We start from the raw sequence: 25322 nt of genomic DNA on the forward strand, positions 1-25322 counted from the left end.
ATGACGCGCAGCTTCTCCATGAGCAGATTATTGTAAGTCTGATAGCTCTCACATATGAAGTCAACATGGGTCCTTGCTTTTGATGGTGTCAGGACATTTTAGCATTTCCATAGGAAGTGGGTGTTCCTTAATTTAAAGAAGATGTCTTCAATAATGGGAGGGGGGCTGAACTGGTCTCTTAAAAATGCAGGTCACGTGTGCACACCTGCCTAGCAGCCTGCTCCTGTACTCACCTTGTCGCTCGCCATCCTTAGAGCAACTTAAAAAGCTACCACTTACTAAGTGGTAGCAAATTGCAAGGTGTTTCCAAGGTGCCTTTCTCAGTCATCTGGATGGCTGGGAAGCGCCCAGGGAGCGTCAGTAAGGCACATGAGTGCTGTGGATGCTCCTCCAAGGCGCTCGTGGCCTGTCCCTATTTCGGAGGTGGGCCACATGTCACCTGGACACCCCAGGGTGCTTCTGTTTCCGTCAAGTCACTTCTGGGTTGGTATCCTGCCGCCCTGAGCGGGTGGTCTGAATTCAGCCTTAGTTTCTTAATTAATCAAATCCATGAATTAACCAAATGTATACCCCTAGGGACGGGAGTTGATCATGACACAAAGGACTTCCATTTGGTGCTCTCTTTCTTTGAAAACTGCAAAGGCATTTTATGCAAGAGATCACATTTGATTACTAATACTCAGCACTTTATACAATGTAATAGTTCTGGGCAGATGAGTGTTTCTGTGTGATATTGAAAGGTATATGATATTGGGACAATATATATTCATAATTTTCAGACTGATTTGCCTTTATTGTTTATATAGCCTTTTTTTTAATATCATGAATCTCATGTGGTTTACAAAAGAGTTCTCTAGCTGCTTACCAGATTCAGTAGCTTCAGTAAGCCTTGTTACATCATGTGCCTTCCAACCATACCCTTGGATGCCTTTGTTGTAGTGTTTTATTTATTACTATGCTGTGCATATCTATTCTTTTTCTTCTTTTCAAGATGAAAGGCTAAGTATAAGTATCTGAAATATTTATCTCCTGGCTTGCCATTTTGCCCCTTATATGGGCCAGATTTAGTCATGCACATGCGCAACAGCCTTCTCTGACCTCCCACACCTGTTCTTAACTGGCAGGTTTGGGCCAGCTGCTGTTGTTGTCAGCTCTATAAAACAGTCTGCCTGGTGATGTACAGGAGCTTTGCAGTGCTTGGTGATCCTGCCCTCTAGCCATCAGGGCAGCCATAGGAAATTTCGGACCTGAGGTCATAGCTACCTGCTGTAGCCCAGGTAAGGCCAGGAGAAGATCTGGTCTTAGATAATTGGTAGCCCTAGTGATGAACATTCCCCTGGTTAAGATGGTCAATCCTAAATGCAGTGATGGAGTGGGGATAAGGGGTGAGGATAAAATGTTGGTTAGGTATGGGGACAAAAAACGTGAATCCTTATCCTGATCTTGCCACATACACAGTATGTCACAGAAGTTAGTACACCCCCTCACATTTTGTAAATATTTAAGGATATCTTTTCATGTGACAACACTGAAGAAATGACACTTGGCTACAATGTAAAGTAGTGAGTCTACAGCTTGTATAGCAGTGTAAATACGCTGTCCCCTCAGAATTACGCAACACACATCCATTAATGTCTAAACTGCTGGCAACAAAAGTGAGTACACCCCTAAGTAATAATGTCCAAATGGGCCCCAAGTAGCCGTCCCCCCCCCCGGGTGTCATGTGACTCGTTAGTGGTACAAGGTAACAGGTGTGAAGGGGGAGCAGGTTATCGCTCTCACTCCCTCATACTGGTCACTGGAAGTTCCACATGGCACCTCATGGCAATGAACTCTCTGAGAATCTGAAAAAACAAATTGTTGCTCTACATAAAGATGGCCTAGGCTATAAGAAGATTGCCGAGACCCTGAAACTGAGCTGCAGCACAGTGGCCAAGACCATACAGTGGTTTAACAGGACAGGTCTGTTATCAGTACAGGCCTCGCCATGATCAAACAAAGAAGTTGAGTGCCTATGCTCAGCGTCATATCCAGAGGTTGGCTTTGGGAAATAGATGTATGAGTGCTGCCAGCATTGCTACAGAGGTTGAAGGCATGGGGGGGGGGGGTCAGCCTATCAGTGCTCACACCATATGCCGCACGCTGCATCAAATTGGTCTGCAGGGCTGTCGTCCCAGAAGGAAGCCTCTTCTAAAGATGATGCACAAGGAAGCCCGCAAATACTTAGCTTTACATCCTGTGCTTCAAACTCTGCTGACGCTAATAGTTATTTTAAAGTATGTTACATGTATACATTAACATCTCAGGCCTAGCTGTGGGACTTTATGTGCAATAAGTATCTTTTAGGATTACAGTGTGAGTCTGGAACTAGATGTCGTGTGTGCATGCACACTTCTTCAGACATATATGCACACGAAAGCTTATGTTCTGAATAAACTAAGTTGGTCTTAAAGGTTCAGTTGACTCCTATTTTGTTGTACTACTTCAGACCAACACGGCTGCCTTTTTGGATCGATCTACATGGAACTAGATGTTGTTTGCCTCCCACCAAAGACAGCAGTAGGGCATTACCTCCCATTCTCCCCCTCATCCCCTGGTGAAGTTTGATATTTAAAAAGGTTGACATTACTATCTCTATTCTCATCCCTATTCTGTTTCATTTGAGGAATGCCACATTATCCATTTGTAATAACCAGACATTACCAAGAGATGATGAAGAAACATAAGGCCCCCAGTTTTTGTGATAGAGAAGTGCTTTTTAGAACAGCTGGTTTGGGCCTTAACATGGTTACATTCAAAGAGGATACTGCTCATTGGCATGACTCTTGTTATCTTCCTCCTAACTCTCATTCTGCCATGGAGTGGCATGTCCTCAAACAGCTTTAAATTGCCCTAATACTTGGCCTAAATTGACTGCCTTGTCCCAAAGCTGTGCCGTAGTGCCTCCTTCTTTATTATTTTCATTCAGGTTAACTCTGTGCCCATTTCCTCATTACAGCCTCAAGAGAGAGAGGTGAGATTAAAGGATTATGGTAATGTTATTCAGGAGCACTCAAAAGATTTAAGATGGCTTTGATAAACTGATAAAAGAGGGATATTGGGTTTGTTCTGAAACCCTAATTTGGGACCCATGTTAACCTTTTTCTCTCCTTTTAAGAGTTGTGGCCTGTGGTCACTCAGGTGAGGTGAGAAGACCCCTCCAGCCCTTAATATTACAGCATACTCAACATGTCTTACATTTATCAACCCAACTGTGTAATTTCTAACAATGTGTGGTACGTACATCATTGGATATTGTGCTATAATTATTTCCCTCATGAACAGGAAAATTTGGGAGGTTCCATGTCTAGTGATGTGGGGTCCAGTCCTAGATTCAGAACTGGTTCACACTTAAGACAACACACATAATTACCGTAATTAGTGGGGGGGAGCCTGCTACGGGGCTCTTGAGAGAGTTGTTTGTGTTAAACTAGTATTTCCTTGTAGGTCACATAAATTGCAGTCTGCTAAAGACAGTTGTTCCCTAAACCTGTCATGTAGACAGTTCTCAGGCATACAGCAATAAGAGGTGATTTTACTGACAAGGCATAAATGCATGGCTTTGGTTGGCTTAATACAGACCTGTTCTTGATGTTTCATCTCCACTCTAGTGGCTTTTGTGGGTAGTTGTTATAATGAGAAACCTTTTGAAAGGCACTGACACGCTTCCGGTTTCTCACTTGGCATGGGCCCAGTGACCTGCAAATCATGTTTCCAATTCACTTTTGCTACTTGTGTATGTGTTTTAAGAGAGTTCGCCAAGGGTGTCTGCTTTTCCTTGTGCCAGGGTTTGCATTCTCTCTCTTTGTATTTTTTTGCATTTTTATTTGTGTGCCTGTGCACGCACACACCTGGAAGTCATGGTGACCTCTGGTGACTGACCTCTACTTGGGGGCCTGGAGGATATTTAGAGAGGTGGCTGAATAAAGCCTGCCCCTCTCCTCATGACTGCTGTATTCCCAGGAGGTCTCCCATCTAAGCACTTGCCAGAGTCGACCTTGCTTAGCTTCTGAGATCTGACAAGAGGAGGCTTGCCTGGGCTATCCAGGTGAGGGCTCATTGTGCCAGGGTTATTGCTGTCTGACTGTTCAGAAAACAACCATATTTGAAACTTTCCAATTACAGACCCATCAGTCTATTGTTTATAATTAGCAAACTATATGCTAATCATCTTCAAGACAAATTGGTAGACTGGTTATCCAGTAATGACGTCATTCCAATGGAACAAGCTGACTTTATGGAGGGTAGATCCACACTAGACCATTGTTTGGTCCTTCAGCATTTTATTGAAAAGTACGGTAGTAAAGGGACCTCCTCCCTGTATGCAGCCTTTATGGACCTTAAGGCTGCTTTTGATTCTGTCTCCAGGGTCAAGTTGTGGGATAAATTAGAGTCATCTTCAATTGATAAAAGACTCCTTTTTTTTTAATTAGATCCATATATCAGAATACCACCCTAAGAGTTAAATATAACAAGAAGGGACAGCTCACGGAACTCATTACCAGATGGAAGAGGGTCAGACAAGGATGTCTCCTTGCCCCTTTGCTCTTTATTTTCTATATAAAGAATGTAGTAAAGCTGTTTAATGTAAACGGACATCATCCACCCAAATTGGCTCAAAAACATATTTCAGTGTTGCTTTATGCTGATGATGCCGTTCTTCTCTCAAGAACTCCAGTGGGATTAAAAAGAGCTCTTAGCAGCTTTTTTGCATATTGCAATGAACAGCAGCTTGTAATTAACTATGATAAAACCATGGTAATGTCTTTTAATAAATCCCCCAAAGTGCGACGCTGGTTAATGAATGGACAATGTCTGTCCCAAGTTTCCTCCTTTAGATATTTGGGGGCATTGGTACAAGCCTCTGGTGCCAGGGAGGCCTACAGTAATTATGTGGCGGCCAAAGGAGAAAAGTCGGCTTTGGGTATTATAAAGTTCTTTAGGTCAAAGGGGGGAAATTTTGTTCCAGCTGCCCTTAAGCTTTTCAAATTTAAGATCTTACCACAATTACTGTACGGAACTTTTCTAGGCCCCTTTTTGCCTTTAGAATGGGTTCAATCTAAATTTTTAAGATTAAGATTTTTAAGAGCAGTATTACGGGTCCCAAATTGTGTCTCAGATTCTATGATTCGATTAGAAACAGGGATGGTGAAACTAACTGCCAGAATAACTCTTTCCTCATTAAACCTTTGGTTTAAGTTATACAAAAACTCTTGCGATCTTGCTCCATTAATTTTGCAGGATGATTTTCAATCAAGCTGGCTTAAAGAAGTCTAAAGTAAGTTAGCTCAGCTTGGACTTTCCCCTGATAGAGTTTTTCATTTGGGCCATGATACAGCTAGACAGCTTTTTAAGCAGAGAGTGGAAGACACAGAATGTCAGATTGACATCTCCAAATCACCAAACTTCATTGTTGCATCCCAAAGACGTTATCTTCTTCAACTGTCCTCTTATCTATATAGCCTGGAGAATGCCATACAGAGAAGGGCCTTTTCTCTTGCAATCCCTCAAGCTGAGAGAGTTTGTCCTTGTAATGTTTACAATATTTACAATGTTTACAAGAGGTTTACAAGATTATGCAGAGGATGGAGAAAGTAGAGAAAGAAATACTTTTCTCCCTTTCTCACAATACAAGAACTCGTGGGCATTCGATGAAATTGCTGAGCAGTCAGGTTAAAATGGATAAAAGTAAGTACTTCTTCACCCAAAGGGTGATTAACATGTGGAATTCACTGCCACAGGAGGTGGTGACGGCTACAAGCATAGCCAGCTTTAAGAGGGGATTGGATAAAAATATGGAGCAGAGGTCCATCAGTGGGTATTAGCCACAGTGTGTATATATATACATATATTGGCCACTGTGTGACACAGAGTGTTGGACTGGATGGGCCATTGGCCTGATCCAACATGGCTTCTCTTATGTTCTTAATGTTGGTGCAATTGCCTGATATATAATGATATTTGTTTGACATTTATTTCTCCAATATTATCAAAAGTTTCCAGAATCTCCGCCGAAGAGATTGTTAATAAACTTCTTTCTGATGAGAACCCAGAGATTGGTAAAAAAATTGCAAAATTCTGTATTCAAGCAATGAATTTGCGCTCCATTTATGTTTCTCAAGGAACTGTGGGAAGCTGAATTGCATAACTGTCTTACTAGAGCTGTAAATCTGTGTATTTAATTTTAGTAAGTTTTAATCATTTTATTGTGTAATAATTTTCCTTGTGTGATTGTTGTGATATTTATATATTTCTATACTGGCCGTGGGCTGTTAATAAATCTAAATCAAATCATTTCAGCCTTATAGGCCCTGCACAACTGCATTTAAACACTTGAATCAATTAAGCCTTTGGGTAAGCAAATAGTTTTTACTACTGAAAACATAATCAGGATGCAGACTGATTAGCATTCCTTGTGAACTTCACTTCAAAAATCAAAATTAAAAACAAATTCAAAAATCAAAATTAGTTTTAACACATATAAGCCTCCTTAAAACCACATTTTCTTTGGATAATTAGAGTAATTATTATTATTATTTTTATAAAATCTCTCTCTAAACTCCCTTGAATTGTATTTTGAAAACTCAGGGCACTGTGCATTATTTATAATCTTGAGAGAGGAGGGACTGGATTTCTATCATCATATATTCTTGATAAACTGGCCTTTCATGTTTTATCAGGCCTCCTTCGTCTCAGTCCAGGATTTCATTCTAATCCATTTGTCGCCATTATCTTAGTGTCTTTTTAAAATTATGGCCTCTGTGTTTCTATTATTTCTCTTGACTGAAATTTGGGGAAATAGAAACATGTAGCTAGTCATCGTTCCCCCCCCCCATGGGGCAAGGTTGGGTTAGAGAGGAATGTAGTGGGGGGTATGTGTGTGATTAATTTGCATTCTTTCTGATTATGTTGAGTTTTGTAGTCCAGGTGCAGCAGGCAATCCTCAGTGAGGCAGAAATACATGATGAAGTGTGTCATAATGGTAGCAGGAGCCTGCATCTCCCCCTCAGACTGCTCTTAATTAGGGCTGTTTCAGTTTTTAAAGCGTGCCCTTAAGTGCAATAAGAATCTAATCATCTGCTGTGGGAAGAGAAACCGTATTGAGCTGCTTCTGATGGTGCAGAGAAATTTGCAAGCCATCTGCCAAAGGAATGGCTGTAATTGGCATCTTTGTCCAAATGTACCAAGAAATAAATAGAAATGCACATTAAGGAGGTGAGGAATGGGCAAAGACTGAATTAAAAATTGTTGCTCTTCCTGTTACAACTTCTAGTACAGTCTTCATAGTTTCTTTTCATTTCATTTTTAAATGCAGTATGAAGTCTTTGTCATCATGGGATTAATGGTTTTTCTCCCAGAGGCGGCAGGCTGTGCCTGAATCAGTTTGTAGCCATGCTCATCCTGCAGAGCAGATGAGACTAGTCTTTTATTAGCCCCACCAGTCCCAGTACTTGTGATCTAGGACAGGGAGATCCACGGACTGCCTGAGCCCGGTGCACAGTCCCCATCAGGCAGGGCCCGTAGCTGCAGGTACTACCATGCTGGTTGGCCCAGCACTGCAAACTTTGTGGGGTGTGTGGCAGCAATGGTGGGAAGGGCGGGCGAGCCAGATGATGATGAGGGCGGTTTCACTAAAGGAAAGCTGTGCCTCCTGTTAGCACAGATCCGTTGGTGGCTCTGGGTGGACTGAGGGAGGGAGGGATGGGCTAAGGGGTGGGGTTGGGGTGTCAGGCACCAGCAGGCCCATAGCCTGCCTCTTCAGCACCGTGGACCACCACTAATTGAACTAAAGGTAATTTAATTAACTTTAATTGAATTGATTTCAATTTAATTAGCCACTGCCTCTTAAGGATTTTAAATGCCCCCCCCCCAACAAAAAAAAATTCCTGGCTATGGGACTATGGGAGGCTGCTTCAGGTGCCCTGTTGGTGCTTTGTAGGCTTTCTCCTTTTAAGAAATCTTTTCCACATAGACTTGTCTGCTGAGGAGTCCCAATATGGCATGGGTAGCATTATTTGAGATCACTTGCTCAGTTCATCTTGAGCACCAACCCAGTCTGTTGGGCCTGACTGTTTCATCATGCAGACCGAGAGGAGGACTTTGAACATGTCTGATGTTATGCCGCCACTGCACATTCCAGAGCAGGGGTGGCCAAGCTGCGGCTCAGAAATTTGGGTGAGCAGTGGTGGCCAAACTGCAACTCTTTCACACATATTGTGTGGCTCTTGAGGCCCCCACCACCAAAGAGGCATTTGTCTCTTTAAATCACTTCAAGCCATGCCAGCCAATGGCTTAGAGAATGCATTTAAAGTTGCTTTCTTTCCACCTCTCACATCTATTTTGCAGCTCTCAAACATCTGACATTCATGTCTCGTGATTCTCAAACATCTAATGTTCATGTCTTTCAACTCTCAAACATCTGATGTTTATTCTTTGTGGCTCTTACGTTAAGCAGGTTTGGCCACTCCTGTTCCACAGGAACATTGGCAGTGATGGCCAGTCTTATTTTTCAAAGAAACATTTCTGTGATTTCCAGTCTTCTCATGGAGAAATTCCTGATAAATTCTGAGGGTATCATGGAAACAGTTTGAAAACATCTCTGTTGTTTGAATACAGTAGGATCAGAGAACAGCGGGATATCAACTAATTTAAGGTTCAGCAGAATTTTTGGTTCTTTGTACTGCAGATGATGCACTGAGGGTCAATGTGGCACTGTGGCTAGATTGTCAGACTAGGATGTGGTGGACCCAGGTTCAAATGCCTGGTCAGCCATGAAGCTGGGCGATCTTGGGCCTTTAATTCTTTCTTAGCCTAACCTACCTCACAAAACTATTATGAGGATTAAATTAATAAGGAGAGAACCATGTATGCTGTCATGAGCTGCTTGGAAGAATGGTAGAAAAAAAAATGTGATAGACAGACTTGAGATCAGGATTGTGGCCTAAAGCCCTTGCGTGACTTGTTCCCAATTTCTAGTCAACAGTTTCATGGTCCCTTTCTCTGTCTTTTTCTTTCTTTCCTTCTGTCTTTCTGGATGCCTGCTTCATGAAGTAGTTTGAAGTGCAGCCCTAAGCAGAGTTATGCCCTCCTAAGACCACTGGATTTAGAAGGGTTGTATAACTCTGTTTAGAAGTGTGTTGTTAATGTGTCTTGGTGCTTTCTTTAGAACCAGAAGGAATATTCGCCAAGCAGAATAACTAGTGCCAGTTTTGTGTACTTTCAGTATCTCACTACTTTCCTCTCCTTTCTCTCTCTCCCTCCCTCCCCTTTCTGTACTTCTCAACAGGTGTGGCACAATGACTTGTCATACAGGGCCTTAGCAGCGTGGCAAGATTTGGCTGTTTTTGAGCTGCCTCCCCTTTCCCAGTCCCTTTTGCCTCTGGGAGATCTGAGCTGGCTCCCCCTGCCCAGGTCATTCCCCTCCCTTCTCCCACTTGCTGCGGAAGGGACAAGTCTACCATGGCCGGGGACAGACTTCCACGCAAAGTGATGGATCCGAAGAAGCTTGCCAGTCTTCTGAAGAGTGGGGCTGAAAGCACGTTGGTCATTGACAGCCGCTCCTTTGTGGAGTACAACTCCTGGCATGTCCTCAGCTCTGTCAACATCTGCTGTTCCAAGCTGGTCAAGAGGAGGCTTCAGCAAGACAAGGTATCCATCACAGAGCTCATCCAACCAGCCTCCAATATAAAGGTATCTAAACTTGGCCCTTCAGTAAGCCTCTAGAGCCTTTTGTGATTCAGTGTCCTGTCATGACTTTAAAGAGCAGCCCATGTTGTTATATGAAAAATAACAGTAAATGACAGGTAGTGATGTAGTTGTATAAGGTTAAGAACATGAATGGGGGAACAGGTATAGGTGACATAAACATACTGTTAACTAAGTGTTCACCTGTTTCATTTTGGGGCTGAAGGAAATTGTACTGGGGGCCCAGAAATGTGCATGTACATCTTTCCTTGTTCCCATTAATTGACAACACCCCCCCCTTCTTCTACTTCTCCTGTGCCATTTTTTCTTGGTAATGTCCTTCCTGCAAATAGTAATGTGGACATTCCAAGCCAACCTGAGAGCATGCTTATGTTGCAGTACTGAATAATTCGTTAGGTGTGGCTACATCACTGACAGCCAATTAAAATAACTGAGAGTGTAGGCAAACCTTCCTGTATCAGCATTTCACTCTTTTCAGAGCTATAAGGAAAGGAAAGGATGGGTATATTGCACTGCCACTGAAAATGTTAATGAGACATATCCATTCCTTTTGGCTCAGTTCTACTAAGATGTGTATCGCTATAATCTTTTAAAAAATGGACGGTGGTCAGTGTAATACTATTTTTAAAAAACAAAACAGAGGGTAGAGGATCCCAGAAATTAAAAACCTGTTGATCTAGAAGTTACTCCAGGTATAAACAGTCCTAAACAGAGTCACACCCTTCTAAATCAGTGATACAGTGGTCAGTTTTCACAGTAGAGGGAGGTAACTGGCAGGTTCCTCAGGGATATGTAGTGGGGATGATTAATTTATTCATAAATGATGTGGGAACGAACTGTATTTGCAGATAACAGGATAAAAAAACATTGCTAGACAGAGAAGTTATATTTTAGCATTCTTCATAGTTGTTGACTGTGGAACATGATAACCAGTGAAACTGAATGTTAAGTGCATAGACAACGACAACAACAGATTGGATTTATATCTCGCCCTTCACAACCCGAAGGAGTCCCAGAGTGGCTTATGAACTCCTTTCCCTTCCCTTCTCCACAACAGACACCCTGTGAGGTAGGTGGAGCTGAGAGAGCTCTGACAGAAACTGCTCTTGAGAGAAACAGCTCTGCAAGAACTTGTGACTGATTCAAGGTCACATCAGCAGGTGCATGTGGAGGAGTGCAAAATGAAACCCAGTTCTTCCAGATAAGAGTTCATACACTTAACCCACATATAATGCCATATATGTGATTTTAAAGTATCTTTAAATGCTGAGGGAAAAGAAATTGAAGTGAACAGTTGTTTTGGTCTGAAACAATAGAACAAAGTTTGAGTCCAGTGGCACCTTTAAGACAAAACAAAAGACAACAAACCTTTTTGGAAGTGAAGTATCCACTTGATGAAGTCATTAAACATTAACAAGGCTAGAATGGTACCCAGAGATAACCTGGTGTAAGAAAGGCCCAAAAGAGACAGAACATCACTAATGGTCACATATAGCTTTCAACTCAGAACAGTTCAACACATCTTCAGAGAGTTGCAACTTCTGCTGGAGAATTACAGTACTGGGTGCAAACCTTTTCTTATATACACACAGCCTCCCAGTCTCAAACAACTCCCTCAACCACAATAATACAATGGACACTGCTACTAATTTTAACTCGGACACTGCTATCAGAGATTGCAATAAACCCCGAAGCCAACTTTGCTGCCTCATACACCCAGATAACACAGTCACTGGAGCTATCAACCATCATTTCAAGCTTATTCACATGCTCATGTTATAACATTGTATATGCCATTAAATGCCAAGAGTTCCCTTCAGTTCTTCCTACACTAAAGGATAAATAAGGATAAATGGACACAATTCTGACATCAAGAATTGCAACAGAGAGAAACCTGTAGGAGAACATTTCAACCTCCCAGGGCATTCAGTGGGGGGACCTCAAAGTATGTGTTTTACTGCAAAGGAATTTCAGAAACACATGAATGGAAAAGTGCTGAATTATAAGTTAATACAACACTCAGGACAATGGAACACCAAAGGCTTAACATAAATATTGGGTTCTTATCTCACTACACATATTAAGTCACTCACTTCTCACTTATATCCAGTATTTAACTTTGTCGATATTAAAGGTGCTACTTGACTAAAACTTAGTTTTTACATCTGTTGTTTACTCTTTTATTATCTGTATGGTAATTTGCTGTTCACAGATCTTACCAACTGTGTTATTCCAATCTTAGCTGTAGTTACATATCTTGACTCTAATAAATTGGTCCTGGCTAGTAAGCCCCCCCTCAAACACATATGTAATGCTTGAGGAAATCTGGTTTAATAGATTTGAAGAAGTGTGCATGCGCATCTGCACATGCTAAGTCTCTCAGTTCTTGCTTATATCCACTGGACTCAAATTTAGTTCTTACAGCTGTTTGTTAAATCTTGTATTTGTATGCTAATTTGCTGCCATTCACAGGTTTTAACAACTCATTTAATCCCCAATCTCAGCTATAGTTACTGCACAGTGATTTATACATCTTGATTCTAATTACGCTTTCCTGGCAACTAATCCTCCCACCCTCTCTCTACCTATGTAAGGCTTGAGGAAAACTGTTTTAATGTATCTGAAGGAGTGTGCATGCGCACAAAAGCTTATACTCAGAATTAAACTTCATCGGTCTTAAAAGTGCCACTGGACTCAAAACTTTGTTCTGCTGAGGAAAAAGATTTTGGTCATAAGAGGAATTTCACTGAAAGCTTCAGTTCCATGTGTTGAAGTTGTAAAAATGCACATTCAGCACTGGAAATTATTACAGAAGGTATTATGCCATAACAAAAATCTGTGGTCTACAAATGCTTGGAAGACTATGGTGCAATTCAGGTTGCATGGGACATGCACAAATGTATACAGGGAGAATTTCTTCCCTAGGTCTGTGTCAGTAAACTCAAGCCTGATGTATAATCTGTCCTCAAGAGCTGTGGGTTAACAGGATAATCCTTTGAAGTAGGATTTATGTAGATGAAAATAATGGTCTGCAGAGGAGAGGGAGGAGCAAACCTGTGCTACTGATGAAGTATCATTCTGGGTCCTTTTCTCTTACAGTGATGAATAGGAATATGGTATAGTGTATTCATGAGGGCAGTTTGGTTGCTGCTGTTCTGAAACAAGAGATATTTACTTCTAATGCATCTTTCTGTTTCTTGAACACAAAGTCCAAATCAGTCCCATGATCTGAATTATTTATCTCTTCTATCATCCTTCCTTTCCAGAGTCTGTCTACAGTTCTCACAGACTCTGTTCCAGCTTTCCATCATGCATTTCTGTGCTGCAAGTGCTGGAAATGGTATGTTGTCTTTCCTGGTACGTTTGCAAATGAAACCAAAGCATCTGCAGGGTATTTGGTAGCCCAGACAAAACAGTGATACATTTACCTTTAGCATAGCCCATACAGCTCAGCAAAGTCAAAGTATAGACATAATTGAACAAGATTCTGGGAAATCTGTGATGAAATCTTCCAAATGTTTTTAAAAGCCAAAGAGAAAACACCTTGAACTCTGATCCAGCTTGAGGATGTGGTATAACGGGGTGGGGGACTGAGAATTTTAACACCTACAGCCTGCCTGGTTTTGCCAATCAAAGCTATCATCACCCTTTTCTTGTATTAAGTTCTGGAAATGACAGATGAGAGGCAAAAAGAGAGTGCCTCTTGCCTAGTCACCTTCCTTCCCTGATCAGCCACCCTGGGGGTGGGAGGAAGAGTCAGTTTTGATTGATGGAACTGTGCTGAGTGAAAGAATTAAACCCCTTCTCCTTTTCGCGTCATGACTCTGACCTGAATTGAGGATCAATCCAGCTACTATTTACCTGTTTAAAATGCTGTGAAACTCTCCACGTCTTGTCTAGTTAGATCCCACGTTACATTGAACTTTTTAAAGTCTGAAGTAGAAAGACACCCCAAATTCCAGCTTCCTCAATAGCAACAGAAATATGCCTGGCTGGAGGCTTCATCTGGTGCTCTGTCTCACAATAGAAATGTGGACAATGTCCTATGAAAAGGGACATCCCCATGCACATCACCAGGTTAGCCAGGTGGTCCAGTAGAGGAACCAGCATGGTTTGAACTCAAAGGGCAAAAATAGATCTAACTGGGTATTAGGAATGCTAAATTAAAGGCAGGCTGAGTGGTGCAAGACTAGCAGTGTTTACTTCTATCCTAGGCACTGGAGAAGTCATATGAAAGATAAAGGGGGGGAGGAGGTGTGAAAAAAAGCCTTCAAGGTTCAGTGCAGTGTACTCACAAGTAAATACTTCCATTGAGAACAAATCCAGTTGTGTTCAATGTGATTTTCTTTTGAGTTTTATAATTTTTATTAATTTTAACTATAAAAAGAAAAAGCATAAGCACAAGTACAGAAACATCGGGGGGGGGGGAATACAGAATGGGAGATGAGAAACAAAGAAAGCTGCAAATATATCAGTTACATTTTTACCTCAAAGCAAAATACCTAATCCTTTCTACCTGCAAGTATTGAGTTTTCCCCTTATATTCTACCGTCTTCATTTTCCATTATACATTTTTTTACTAAGCTATTACTTAAAATACAAGTCTGAACTATTCTTCTTCAGCAAACATAGATATATTTAAAAAAGTCACCAAGGTCTCAACACACAACTAACTGGATAAGCTTAACCATATTAAAAATACAAACTGACTTGTTATTTTAACAATCTCATCATTTAGATAGGCATAAAAAAGCAAATATTTCTTTATCCTTCTAGCTTACATATTTCAAACGGATAGAGAAAAAGATCGAAATTAAAATAACGTAAAAAGTGGAGAGATAAGAAAAAAATGGTAAACAAGGAACATATTAGTTTATCTATCTCAATATAAGCAGTTTCTCCAAACATTAAGAGCAGATCTACCAGATTACAAAATAATTGTGTTGTCTGCCTTCTTAAAAATTAATCCAAGTTAACTGTTTATTTAAATTTATTTTCAGAACTTTTCAATCCTTCAGTTCTTATGTCCATATTAATCAGAGAGGAACCAAACCTATTATGTCCCAAAAATCTCACTTTGCCTTTTAAAATTGCATATCTTGCTGAGAGTTCCATATTATCCAGTTACCTACAGAGAGAGAAAACAATTTAAAATCCCTGCTTCCTGAAAGTTTTCCATGTTTTGATTTTTTTGGTGAAATGAGCATCCTCTCTCCTTAATGCAATCACCCCTCAGTAACGACAGTAAAAATCCCACGCCATTAGATCCTCTCAAAAATACTTCAAACAGCCTTAACTTCCTGTTCTTCTTAGTAACTGCGCCATAAGGTTCCATTTTAGTTTTCTTCTTTTCATTTCCCAATGGATCTTTTCTCATTTCCAACTCCACAGACGTCACCAAGATCTCTTTGTCACTCTGCCCATGTAGATTCAAGTTTTTGCTAGCTTTCAACATAAAAGCTCCCATTTGCTTTTTTATCAGCTCTGTTAATAAACCAAGGTCCTGTTTTAGAGAGAATATGATATCCATTGCATCTTTTTTATGAAACATTGCGCTTTGTGATGCCATTTTACTCCACAGAATAACTCAGTCTAATAATCAAAGTTGAAAAGTAACTCAGAGATCGTTAGTCTATCCTTCCAAATCTCCACCAGCCGTATGTCTTGATTGTTGCCATTTCAGTTGCACTCAGACGACAAATACAAATCTCTTTGGAATATATCTCATTTGTTCAGACCAAATTATAACCAAATAATAATCTCTATCTCTTATTCAGTCATAATCCGGGTATATATAAGTATCTATATTCAGTCAAATTCAGATTGCTGCAGACATTCAAAGTTGTTCTTTTTATCTTTTGGAAGCCGGATTCACGGGAAAGTGGGGGGGAGAATTCACCTATTTCCCTTCCTTTGAACTGATCCATTTGTTGTAATGTAAAATGACCCATTAGCCGATGGTATGAAAAGCAAACTTGCTTGTTTGAGATAGGAAAGCAATACATCAAAGGCTTGTTAGCAGCAAAGAAAGCAAGTGGTCGGGTGTTCACCTCTTTCTGCCATAATGGCGATCAAAGCAGTGGAGCATTGAAGTGCACAAGAAGAGCAGGAACAGCTGCCGCTATATTCCTGTCTTCCTGTAAAAGCCCCATGCCGAAAGAAAACCCCTCCAGGGTCACCCCTAGAGGTGCTACACCTGTGGCACCTCTCCAACTGCCCGATTCAGAGGGTCCGCAGGAGGCAAGCTCTGTGGACCCGCACTGAGCTCAAGGCGACGAAGATTTACAAGATTTATTTATTTGTATTCCCTCTTTCTGTTTATAAAAAACACCCGAGACAGCTAGTATCCAAATATAATACAAACGTGACATAATTACAAAGCAGTAGCAGAGGTCAAGTTATTCTAAAGGTAGGTGTAGCTGGGGCAGGTGAGCAGATGACACTGGCTCAGCGCTGGATGGCAAATTCTCCCCAGGCCAGTTAATATTAGAATACAGGATTGGGATTGCCAGTTTTTAAAAATAATATATGTGCTGTTTTGCCTAATGAATGAATAATTCCCCTCACATCTCGATGTGGGGGGGAGCTTCACTTGGTAAATAGCTGTATAACAGGCTGTTAAATGCATGTGAGCCAAGCCAGTAAAAAAGCTGGCAACCCAAGTCAGCTTTGCCTTGCTTTCTTTAAGAAACAGATGTTTAAGTCTTTGCCTACTGGGTGGCCAACATTGCCAGTGGAGAAGCAAAAAACCCCAAGCTTTTAGTCCCATGACTCATAGATTATGTTGCCTACTGCCCTTTCCTTCTCTGAAAGAACCTGGGAACAATATACTAGGCTCAGCAACCATCTTTTAACAATGGGCTCTTCCTTAGTCTCTTCATTTTGTGAGTAGTACACAGCAGCTGGATTGCTTTTTACTGTTTGTTCTCGCCTTCCCTCCCCCTTTTTTATTTTGTAGCAGAGTGAGGGTAATTTGGGTGATTAATCAAATGCTAGGCCCAGCTGGAGCCATCTGTGGAGTCCTCATCTCTCCCTCTCCTTGCATGTGTGCACACAGCTCATAGCAATTGGCTAGCAATTACATCATCTCTGCTTGAATTTTGTGTGTGTGTGTATGAGAGAGAAAGAGTGTATGTGTGTGTAAGAGAGAGGGAGGGAAGACACTCCTTGCCTCTAATCTGCTTTATTGATGTTTCAGGGATGGGCTACATAGAATGGCTTCTGCATATTTCTTTAGCTGCCATATATGTTTACTAGAGAATAAAGCAGAATAATCTCTTTAGATGCTTAGAGAGACATGCCCTTTGATGTGAGGGGGTCACTGCTGCAGTGGTTGCGGCTTAGTTCAATTCTGAGAGTTCTTTTTGAAACAGAATCACTTGTTAATATTTCCTCAAAATTGAAAAAATATTAAGGACCCTCCCCCAAGCATTCTAAAATTTAAAAAACCCAATTTTTGTATTCTGCGATTCCATGCAAGTGACATTCAAGCACATAATGCTTTACTGGGGGCATAGATCAGTGTTTTGAGGATCTCAGCTTTTTGTTTTAAACAAAAACAAATATTTAGTTCTTGTGGTTGCAAATATAGGCTTCAGGGTGGTGGTGCATACTGTCTAATGGTTTGCTATCATGAGGGTAAAGGGCTGCAGTGCTCTTCCCCTCTCTGTATTCTGTCTCTGCTAATCATAGTATGCAAAGCAAAGATATGCCTATTTGCATGTGTTTTATGGGTTACAGAACTGCTGTTTTCTGGGAGGGCAAAATTTGGGTTCTATTTATGCAGAATTTTGGAACTTCAAAACGGAAAATGTACATTGTGTTGGGCACATGATGTCATAGGAAATGGCAAAGAAACGAGCCTTAAATTTATGGAGCTGGAAACTGAGAGAAGCCTAGAAGAGTAATCCCAGGGTGATGATTACAGAGAGCTTCTGTAATTCTGCAGGAGGTGATCTGTGTCCTTCCTTCAGAAAGAAAGGGGACAAAAACCATAGGGAGCTTTTACATGGGTTTTCCTATAGTGCATATGCACACACGTGCTATGTCTGCTATGATGGCTTATTTTGTTTGCCTGCTGGCAATAGATGTAGCAGGTTTCAGCTTTACTTAATGGAGAGGTATGTAGCAAGTGCTTACTAGAGGTTATTCTGTGCTAAAATTTTGCTTCTCTCAAAAGATGGCACTACACAGATGTGGAGGTTGGCTTTTGTTATCATGGTCAACCTCCACATTTAGTTATCATGGCCAGTAGCCATTCATGGACCTTCCTCCATGAGTCTATCTAGTCCCCTATTGGGCCAAAAGCAGTTTGAGAGGTGGTTTTTTAAGCAGGGGAAAGTACTTAAGAAACCTCACCTTTCCCCCTCTTCCCCTCCTCTTCATTCTTCCCATGGAAACTCTAGTCTCATCACCCATATGCTATAAAACAAAAAAATATATAAAAGAATCTTGATTCTGCTGTAGGAAATTAGCCTTTGCCACATCTGTGACTGTGGATTCTGTAAACTGATTGTGCATTCTGACGGCTTTTTTTTTGTAGAAAAAAGACATTTGCATATTAGGTCACACCTTCTGGCACCAAGCCAGCTGGATCTGTGTTCCTGTGCATTTCTGCTCAAAAAAAGCCCTGCATTCTGATATGAAGCTAAAGTTATATATAAAGATTCTGTTTATTCTTACTTCATTGCAATGAAAGAAAAGTTTACCATTGTCTTTAGTGGCAGTCATGATCTACATTTCTTTTAAACTCTTAATTATTTCAGTGAAAGGAATTTACATTTAGGATTGAGATTGTATGCATATAGCAGCAGGTAGCTCTTAATACCCAAGCATGCGGTGAGAGCAAACAAGGACACTACCTTCCTTTCTTGATTATTTCGTTACAGATAGTTGTATTATTGCCAGGCTTAGCATAGTGAGCAATGTATCTTAGAATCATCTTGACTGAAGCGGAATGCTTTGTGAGATTTTGGTGTTCAGTTAATTGGATCCTTTGGGAAAGAGAATGGTTTCAGAAGAGCAGAGGTGGAGATTTGTGAAACATAATTTGTTTATTTTGTCATCTTCTTCAAAGAAGCTCAGAGCAACATACATGAAGCTGTCCATGATCTTATCTCCACAACAAACGCATGAAGATTTTATTCTGACAGTTTCCAATCTATTTCAGCCAGTGCGCTTTCTGACTCAACTAGAGTTGAACCCAGGTCTTCCAATCTATCTAGTGCTACGTTCATTATACCACATCAGATGTTTAGAAAAGCTTAAAATGAGTTATAAAAGCACCTTACCTCAGGGACTCACATTGCATTAACATTGCCTTCAGAATACGATGGTGATCTTGCTCTCTTCCCTCTCACGTGCAGGATTTTCCCATATGTCTTCTTTCTTGCTGAGCAGACCCTTGATCTGTTTTCTTCTTATTTGTTCATTTATGGGCTGGGCCAGCACCAACACACATAAGTGCTGGCCCAGTCCAGGGAACTGAGAGAAGAGATAAAATCATCTTCTTATAGTCTGCTTTTGAAATGGCACATGAGAAGCTTTTGAAATTTCAAAATAAAATGTTTTATTTAACTTTGAAGAGAAAAAGTCAAGTGGAAGATGTAGAAAGTATGAGGTAAACACATAATAAAATTGAGATAACTTTGTATTTATACAAACACTAGATAATTTGTCGTCAACAAGAGTTTCTGCTGTTGACAAGGTCTTTGAAACTTTGAGAGAAGTTTTCTTTTAGTTTCTGAACATATGAACATATGAAGCTGCCTTATACTGAATCAGACCCTTGGTCCATCAAAGTCAGTATTGTCTACTCAGACTGGCAGCGGCTCTCCAGGGTCTCAAGCTGAGGTTTTTCTCACCTATTTGCCAGGACCCTTTTCGTTGGAGATGCCAGGGATTGAACCTGGGACCTTCTGCTTACCAAGCAGATGTTCTGCTTAAACATTGAAGCGTAGGTTTCTGAGTTTCACCGACACAACGTTTAGAAGATAGAAACATACAACCAGGTTCCCCAAATCCTTCTTTATACACAAACCACAGGAATCACTTTTTTGTTTAAGAGTTATTTCTCTTTTTTGACTATACAGGCATCACTTCACTTTATTAGAAGCTGTTTCCCTTATTAACTGGGCAGGGATCACCTCTTTACCAGAGCTGGTTTGGTGTAGTGGTTAAGTGTGCGGACTCTTATCTGGGAGAACCGGGTTTGATTCCCCACTCCTCCACTTGCATCTACTAGCATGGCCTTGGATCAGCCATAGCTCTGGCAGAGGTTGTCCTTGAAAGGGCAGCTGCTGTGAGAGCCCTCTCCAGCCCCACCCACCTCACAGGGTGACTGTTGTGGGGGAGGAAGGTAAAGGAGATTGTGAGCCGCTCTGAGACTCTTCGGAGTGGAGGGCGGGATATAAATCCAATATCTTCTTCTTCTTCTACCAGAGTTTCCCTTTTTGGCTTGAATGGTGATCCTCCTTGTTCCACTCTCTCTTTTAGCCTCCTTCTCACTCCACAGTAAGTGCTTAACTATCTGGGGCAGTGATGCTCTGTATTCTTGGTGCTTAGGGGAGGGGCAAAGTGGAAGGGCTTCTAGCCCCAATTGTGAACCTCCTGATTGCACTTGGGGGGGGGGAGGGTTTGACACAGAGTGTGTGACACAGAGTGTTGGACTGGATGGGCCATTGGCCTGATCCAACATGGCTTCTCTTATGTTCTTATGTCTCTTCTTCAGCTGTCAGTTCCCAACTGCAATTCCTTAACTGACTCTTGCAACAGAGTTCTATTCAAACAGCCCATCCCTGAAAGATTCTCAGACTTTGTTAGGCATTAACCCCTGACAGTCACAACTCTTACAGATGATTTCTGCACCTCTTACCCAATTCTCCTGCTGGCTTCATTTTTGTACTTATTATGGTACCACAACATATGAGGATAAGGCTGGTCAGTAAGTTCAGTGGAAAAACTGGGCAAGATGAGCAGCTTGCTAGGAGATCCAGCTAGGATGATATGCCTCCGATACAAACCTGTAATCCACACATGTACTATCCTTCCTCTCATGGTTATGACAGCCATTTTTGAAGCAGGGTTACCATGTTGTTTTTTTCCTGGCAGAAGTTTTCTGGTTTTGTGGATGGCAAAAAGAAATTCAACAATATGGTAATTCATTGGATAATATGGGCAACATAATCTTAAATTTTTAAGTGCTTTGGGTGTTGCTCATGCAAAGTTAGCTCATGTCCAATCAGAACTCCAGGGTCTCTGGGAGAAAAAATAGTGTTTCCCATTCCCTGCTACTTGAATAATTTAATTCAAAATACCTAGGACTGAATATGGGACCCACTGCATTCACAACTTCCGCTTACTGTGAGCCGTGTTAATAGTTGTTCTTATGGCTTCGGTTTGCAAGTATATTGTAATTACCTGAAGAAGAAGCTTATACCTAGAATAAAATCTTGTTGGTATTAAACGTGTTCCTGGACTCAGACTTTGTTCTGTAATTACCTTGGAATTAATCTGTCCTACATAACAAAGAAAAAAAGGTAATGTCCCTTAATGGCTCTGTTAAGTCCTCTCAATGGGCCTTGATTATTGGTCTGGCTAAATCCCATTGGGGTTTGTGGAGATGGGTTCTGCAACTAGCTGAAGGGAATGTGGAAGAGTGTCTAAAACTCCAGTTCTCTCTTCTTCCAAGGTTATCAATCTGGCTAAACCCTGGCCCCTGGGACTTCTTACTACATGGAAAAGTGATACAGACATTACAGTATTTTTCAGAAAGATCAATAAAATATAAATAAAAGCTAAGATTTTTCAGGATTTTGATTTTTCCAGCTCTCAGCTAACTAATCCATCCTTAACTGAGGGTCATCTCCATTCTTGTGGGAAATAAGAAAGACAAGACAATGACATTTACAATCTGGGTATCTGTCTTCTTTTGTTGTTAGTGATGCTTCTTCTTCAAGTTCTTCCAGGAGGAGGATGGGTGCATGGAGAGCAGAGGTAGGACAAATCACCCTCGTTATGTGGGTGTTGGTTTTTGTTTGTTTCTGATGGGAGAGGAGATGGGTTAGTGGAGCTGCTACTGAGTAGCAGATGGCAGGAAGGGTGACGTCATAGGCACAATTGTCCTACCCCATTATTCTTCCTGACAGGCTGCTGCCCTGCTTTCTGGTTTCCTGCTGACAAAATTTGAAGCTGGGAAGAAGAGAACAGCAGCTAAAGATACTCAAATAGTTCTTCCAATTTGAGTAAAGTATGTTTAAGTAATATTCTAGAATTCTAAAGCACTACGAAAGGTATATTGCATAAAAAAAAGATGCAGACCTGGCCTTCAGGTATGTGAGCTAAGAGAATGGAGATTGTATGTATTCAACGGTTGAAATAGAGAAATTATACATCTGCATGCAGATGGATTCTGTGCATCTTTTCCCACAGTTCCATGGAGTTCAGTGGAATATATTCTGTAATCTTTTAGTAATAAAACCCATGGCATGGTGGCCAATCCCAGCTCCGTCATTGGTGGTGGTTGTTGTTGTTATCTGTTTGTTTATATTCCGCCGGTTCCCCATAGGTGCTCAGGGAGGAATACAACATGAATAGTAAAATCACAATAAAATCACCATAACAATAAAACAGCATTACAGTAAAATTAATTTCAATATACCATCCAACAGAATAGTTCAGCAGGACCAGATGGCATAAAAATACGATGCAGCAAATCAGCACAGTAGGGATAGTATAGGGGAGGCCGACCAATCTAATGAATAGATGCGCACCGCCTCATCCAAAAACCTGGCGGAACAGCTCCATTTTTCAGGCCCTATGAAAGGCTAGCAAGCCAGGTAGGGCCCGGATCTCCATAAAACTGGCATCTCTTGGGCTGGGGACAGTCAGAAGATCTTGGGAGGCTGAACGAAGCAACCTCCGGGGCATATATGGGAAGAGACAGTCCTGCAGATATGTTGGTCCCAGGCCACGTAAGGCTTTAAAAGTCAGGACCTTGAAGCGAATCCGGCACTCTATAGGCAGCCAGTGCAGGCTGTGGAGCACCAGCTGCATGCTCACCCATACAGGTGATGCAGTCAGCAGGCGAGCAGCCGCATTCTGCACTTGCTGTAGTCTCCGGATCAGCTTCAAGGGCAAGCCAGCATAGAGCGAGTTACAGTAATCTAATCTGGAAGTGACCATTGCATGGGTCACTGTAGCCAAGGCTTGGGGGAAAAGATATGGTGCTAGCTCCCTGATCTGTCGTAGAGGGAAAAGGGCAGACCCGGCAGCCGCCCTGACCTGGGCCTCCATAGAAAGGCATCCAGGATCACTCCCAGACTCTTTACCTGTTGGGTCGGCACTAACACAGTGTCGTCCTAACACAGCGTCGTCCAAGTTTGGGAGCTGGGTGCACAAACCCACCCACCCCTCAATTCAGGCACAGGACCTCCGTCTTAGTTGGATTTAACTTCTGTTGGCTGTGCTGCAATCATCCCGCTACGGCCTCTAATGCCTCGGACAGATGTTCAGGGGCAGAAGACAGACTGCCATCCATCAATAGATAGAGCTGATGTCATCAGCATACTGGTGACAACCCAGTCCAAAACCTCGGGCAGTCTGGGCAAGGCGGCACATATAGATATTGAATAATATGGGTGAGAGAATAGCTCCCTGCGGCACTCCACATATAAGTGGGAGTCGCAGGGAGGTCTGCTCGCCCAACATCACCCTTTGTCCCCGTCCCTGGAGGAAGGAGGAAGATCATTGCAAGGCTCCTCCCCGTATTCCAGCGATGGCGAGGTGGTGAGTCAATAGATCATAGTCGACCATGTCAACGCTGCTGACAGGTCAAGAAGAATCAGCAGTGCCAACCCGCCATGGTCCAGATGTCTTCTTAGGTTGTCTGTGAGGGCGACTAGTACCATCTCCATCCCATGGCCAGGGCGGAAACTGGATTGGAATGGGTCCAGGGCAGATGTTTCATCCAGGAAAACCTGTAGCTGCTCTGCCACCGCTTTCGCAACTGCCTTTCCCAGGAATGATAGATTCGAAACTGGGCAGTAGTTAGCTAGAGCAATATGGTCCAGTGATGGTTTCTTCAAAAGCGACTGAATTACCGCCTCCTTTAATTTCTCTGGGAATGACCCGCTTGTCAGGGACAGGTTAACCATAAGCCCTGATATCATCCTGGCAGGCCTTCACAAGCCAGGATGGAGAGGGGTCCAGGGGGCAGGTAGTAGGCTTCATTGCAGCCAGGATCCTGTCTACATCCTCCAATTGGAGTCGACTGAAGTGGTCCAATATTGGACCATGTAAGCGCCAAGGTGCTTCCAGTTCGTGTACTGTATCAACTGTGGCTGGGAGGTCCTGGTGGAGAGTCAAGATTTTAACAGTGAAATATGTCGCAAAGGCCTCAGAACCAATATCCAATTCCCTATCTTTTTGATTGCTTGATGGCAAAGTTGTTAAGGACCGAATCACTCTAAATAATTGAGCTGGATGCATCTTCGCAGACTCTATGGAGGCTGCATAGAAATTTTTCTTAGCGGACTTCACAGCCTTCTCATAGACTTTCATAAGCGTTCTATAAGAGGTTCTGGACTCTTCACACGATCATGTTGCCACACTTGCTCTAACCGTCTAAGCTGTCATTTCATCCTTAGGTCCACGGACTATCAGGGTGCTGCCTTGGCATGACAGCAAAGAGGGGGGCGATGTCATCGATGGCAGTGGAGAGCCGGGAATACCAGTCCTCCACAAGCTCATCTGACGACCCACCAAGGGGCATCAGATCCCGCAAGGCATCCTGGAAGCGCTCTGGATCCATTTGGCTCTGCGGGCGAGCATAAATCTGCTCTCCGCCTAAACGGGGGTGGAGTTGCAGATCCAGCCAGACTTTAAAGGCATAGTGGTCTGACCATGGAACAGCGTCTGCTGCTACCAGATCCACCAGTATCCCTGCCCCGAAGATCAGATCCAGGGTGTGTCCGGCCCGGTGTGTGGAGGTCGATACAATTTGGCTGAGTCCCGGTGCCTCCATGGACAACACCAGATCCTGAGCCTGTATGGACACCGTGTCATCATTGAAATCCCCCAGAACTAAAAGTCTGGGGAAATCCAATGCCCGGGTGGACGCCGCATCCAGCAGGGCAGGCAGGCTCTCCGGTGGTGCGCTAGGCGGTTGGTACACCACTCAGATTGCCACGCTCTCCTCAGCTTTCCACACCAGACCAGTACACTCTCTGCCAGCGATGTTCGGGTCAGGGAGTGCCCTGAAAGAAAAAGAGTCTCGGATGAGCACAGCAACTCCCCGCCCCCCCCCCCCCCCCGCTCACTTGTCCGAGACTGGTGGAGGATGGCAAACCCAGGCGGGGTAAGCTGGTTCAAGCGACAGTTTCGCCCTCCCATACCCAGGTCTCTGTCACACATGCCAGGTCCACTTGCTGTTGGGTGTGGGTTATCAGTTATTCCTTAATGAAACGTCTGTCAACGTCTCTGGCCTCCCACTGGCTGACTCCCCTGCCCCCACCTACTGCAGGCCCAGGAATGTTGAACAAACTGGTAAAACAGTCTTACCACAGAGAGAGACACATCTC

General features: G+C 42.4%; 1 protein-coding gene across 3 annotated transcripts in view; it reads left to right on the forward strand.

Annotated features, from left to right (window-relative positions):
- The first annotated feature begins 7148 nt into the window (after nucleotides 1-7148).
- DUSP8 (dual specificity phosphatase 8) overlaps nucleotides 7149-25322 on the forward strand; it is a 107096-nt gene continuing 88922 nt past the window's right edge. The window contains exons 1-2 of one of the 3 annotated variants that reach the window (XM_060262515.1): nucleotides 7149-7254; nucleotides 9326-9750. In XM_060262515.1, coding sequence (XP_060118498.1) covers nucleotides 9499-9750 — 252 coding nt within the window. In that variant the 5' untranslated portion in view covers nucleotides 7149-7254; nucleotides 9326-9498. The remainder of the gene's footprint in view (nucleotides 7255-9325; nucleotides 9751-25322) is intronic. The other 2 variants (XM_060262516.1, XM_060262517.1) reach the window with 2 other exon arrangements.

Source organism: Heteronotia binoei, chromosome 21 (genome assembly GCF_032191835.1).
Source record: "Heteronotia binoei isolate CCM8104 ecotype False Entrance Well chromosome 21, APGP_CSIRO_Hbin_v1, whole genome shotgun sequence".
In the NCBI taxonomy this organism is placed as follows: Eukaryota; Metazoa; Chordata; class Lepidosauria; order Squamata; family Gekkonidae; genus Heteronotia; species Heteronotia binoei.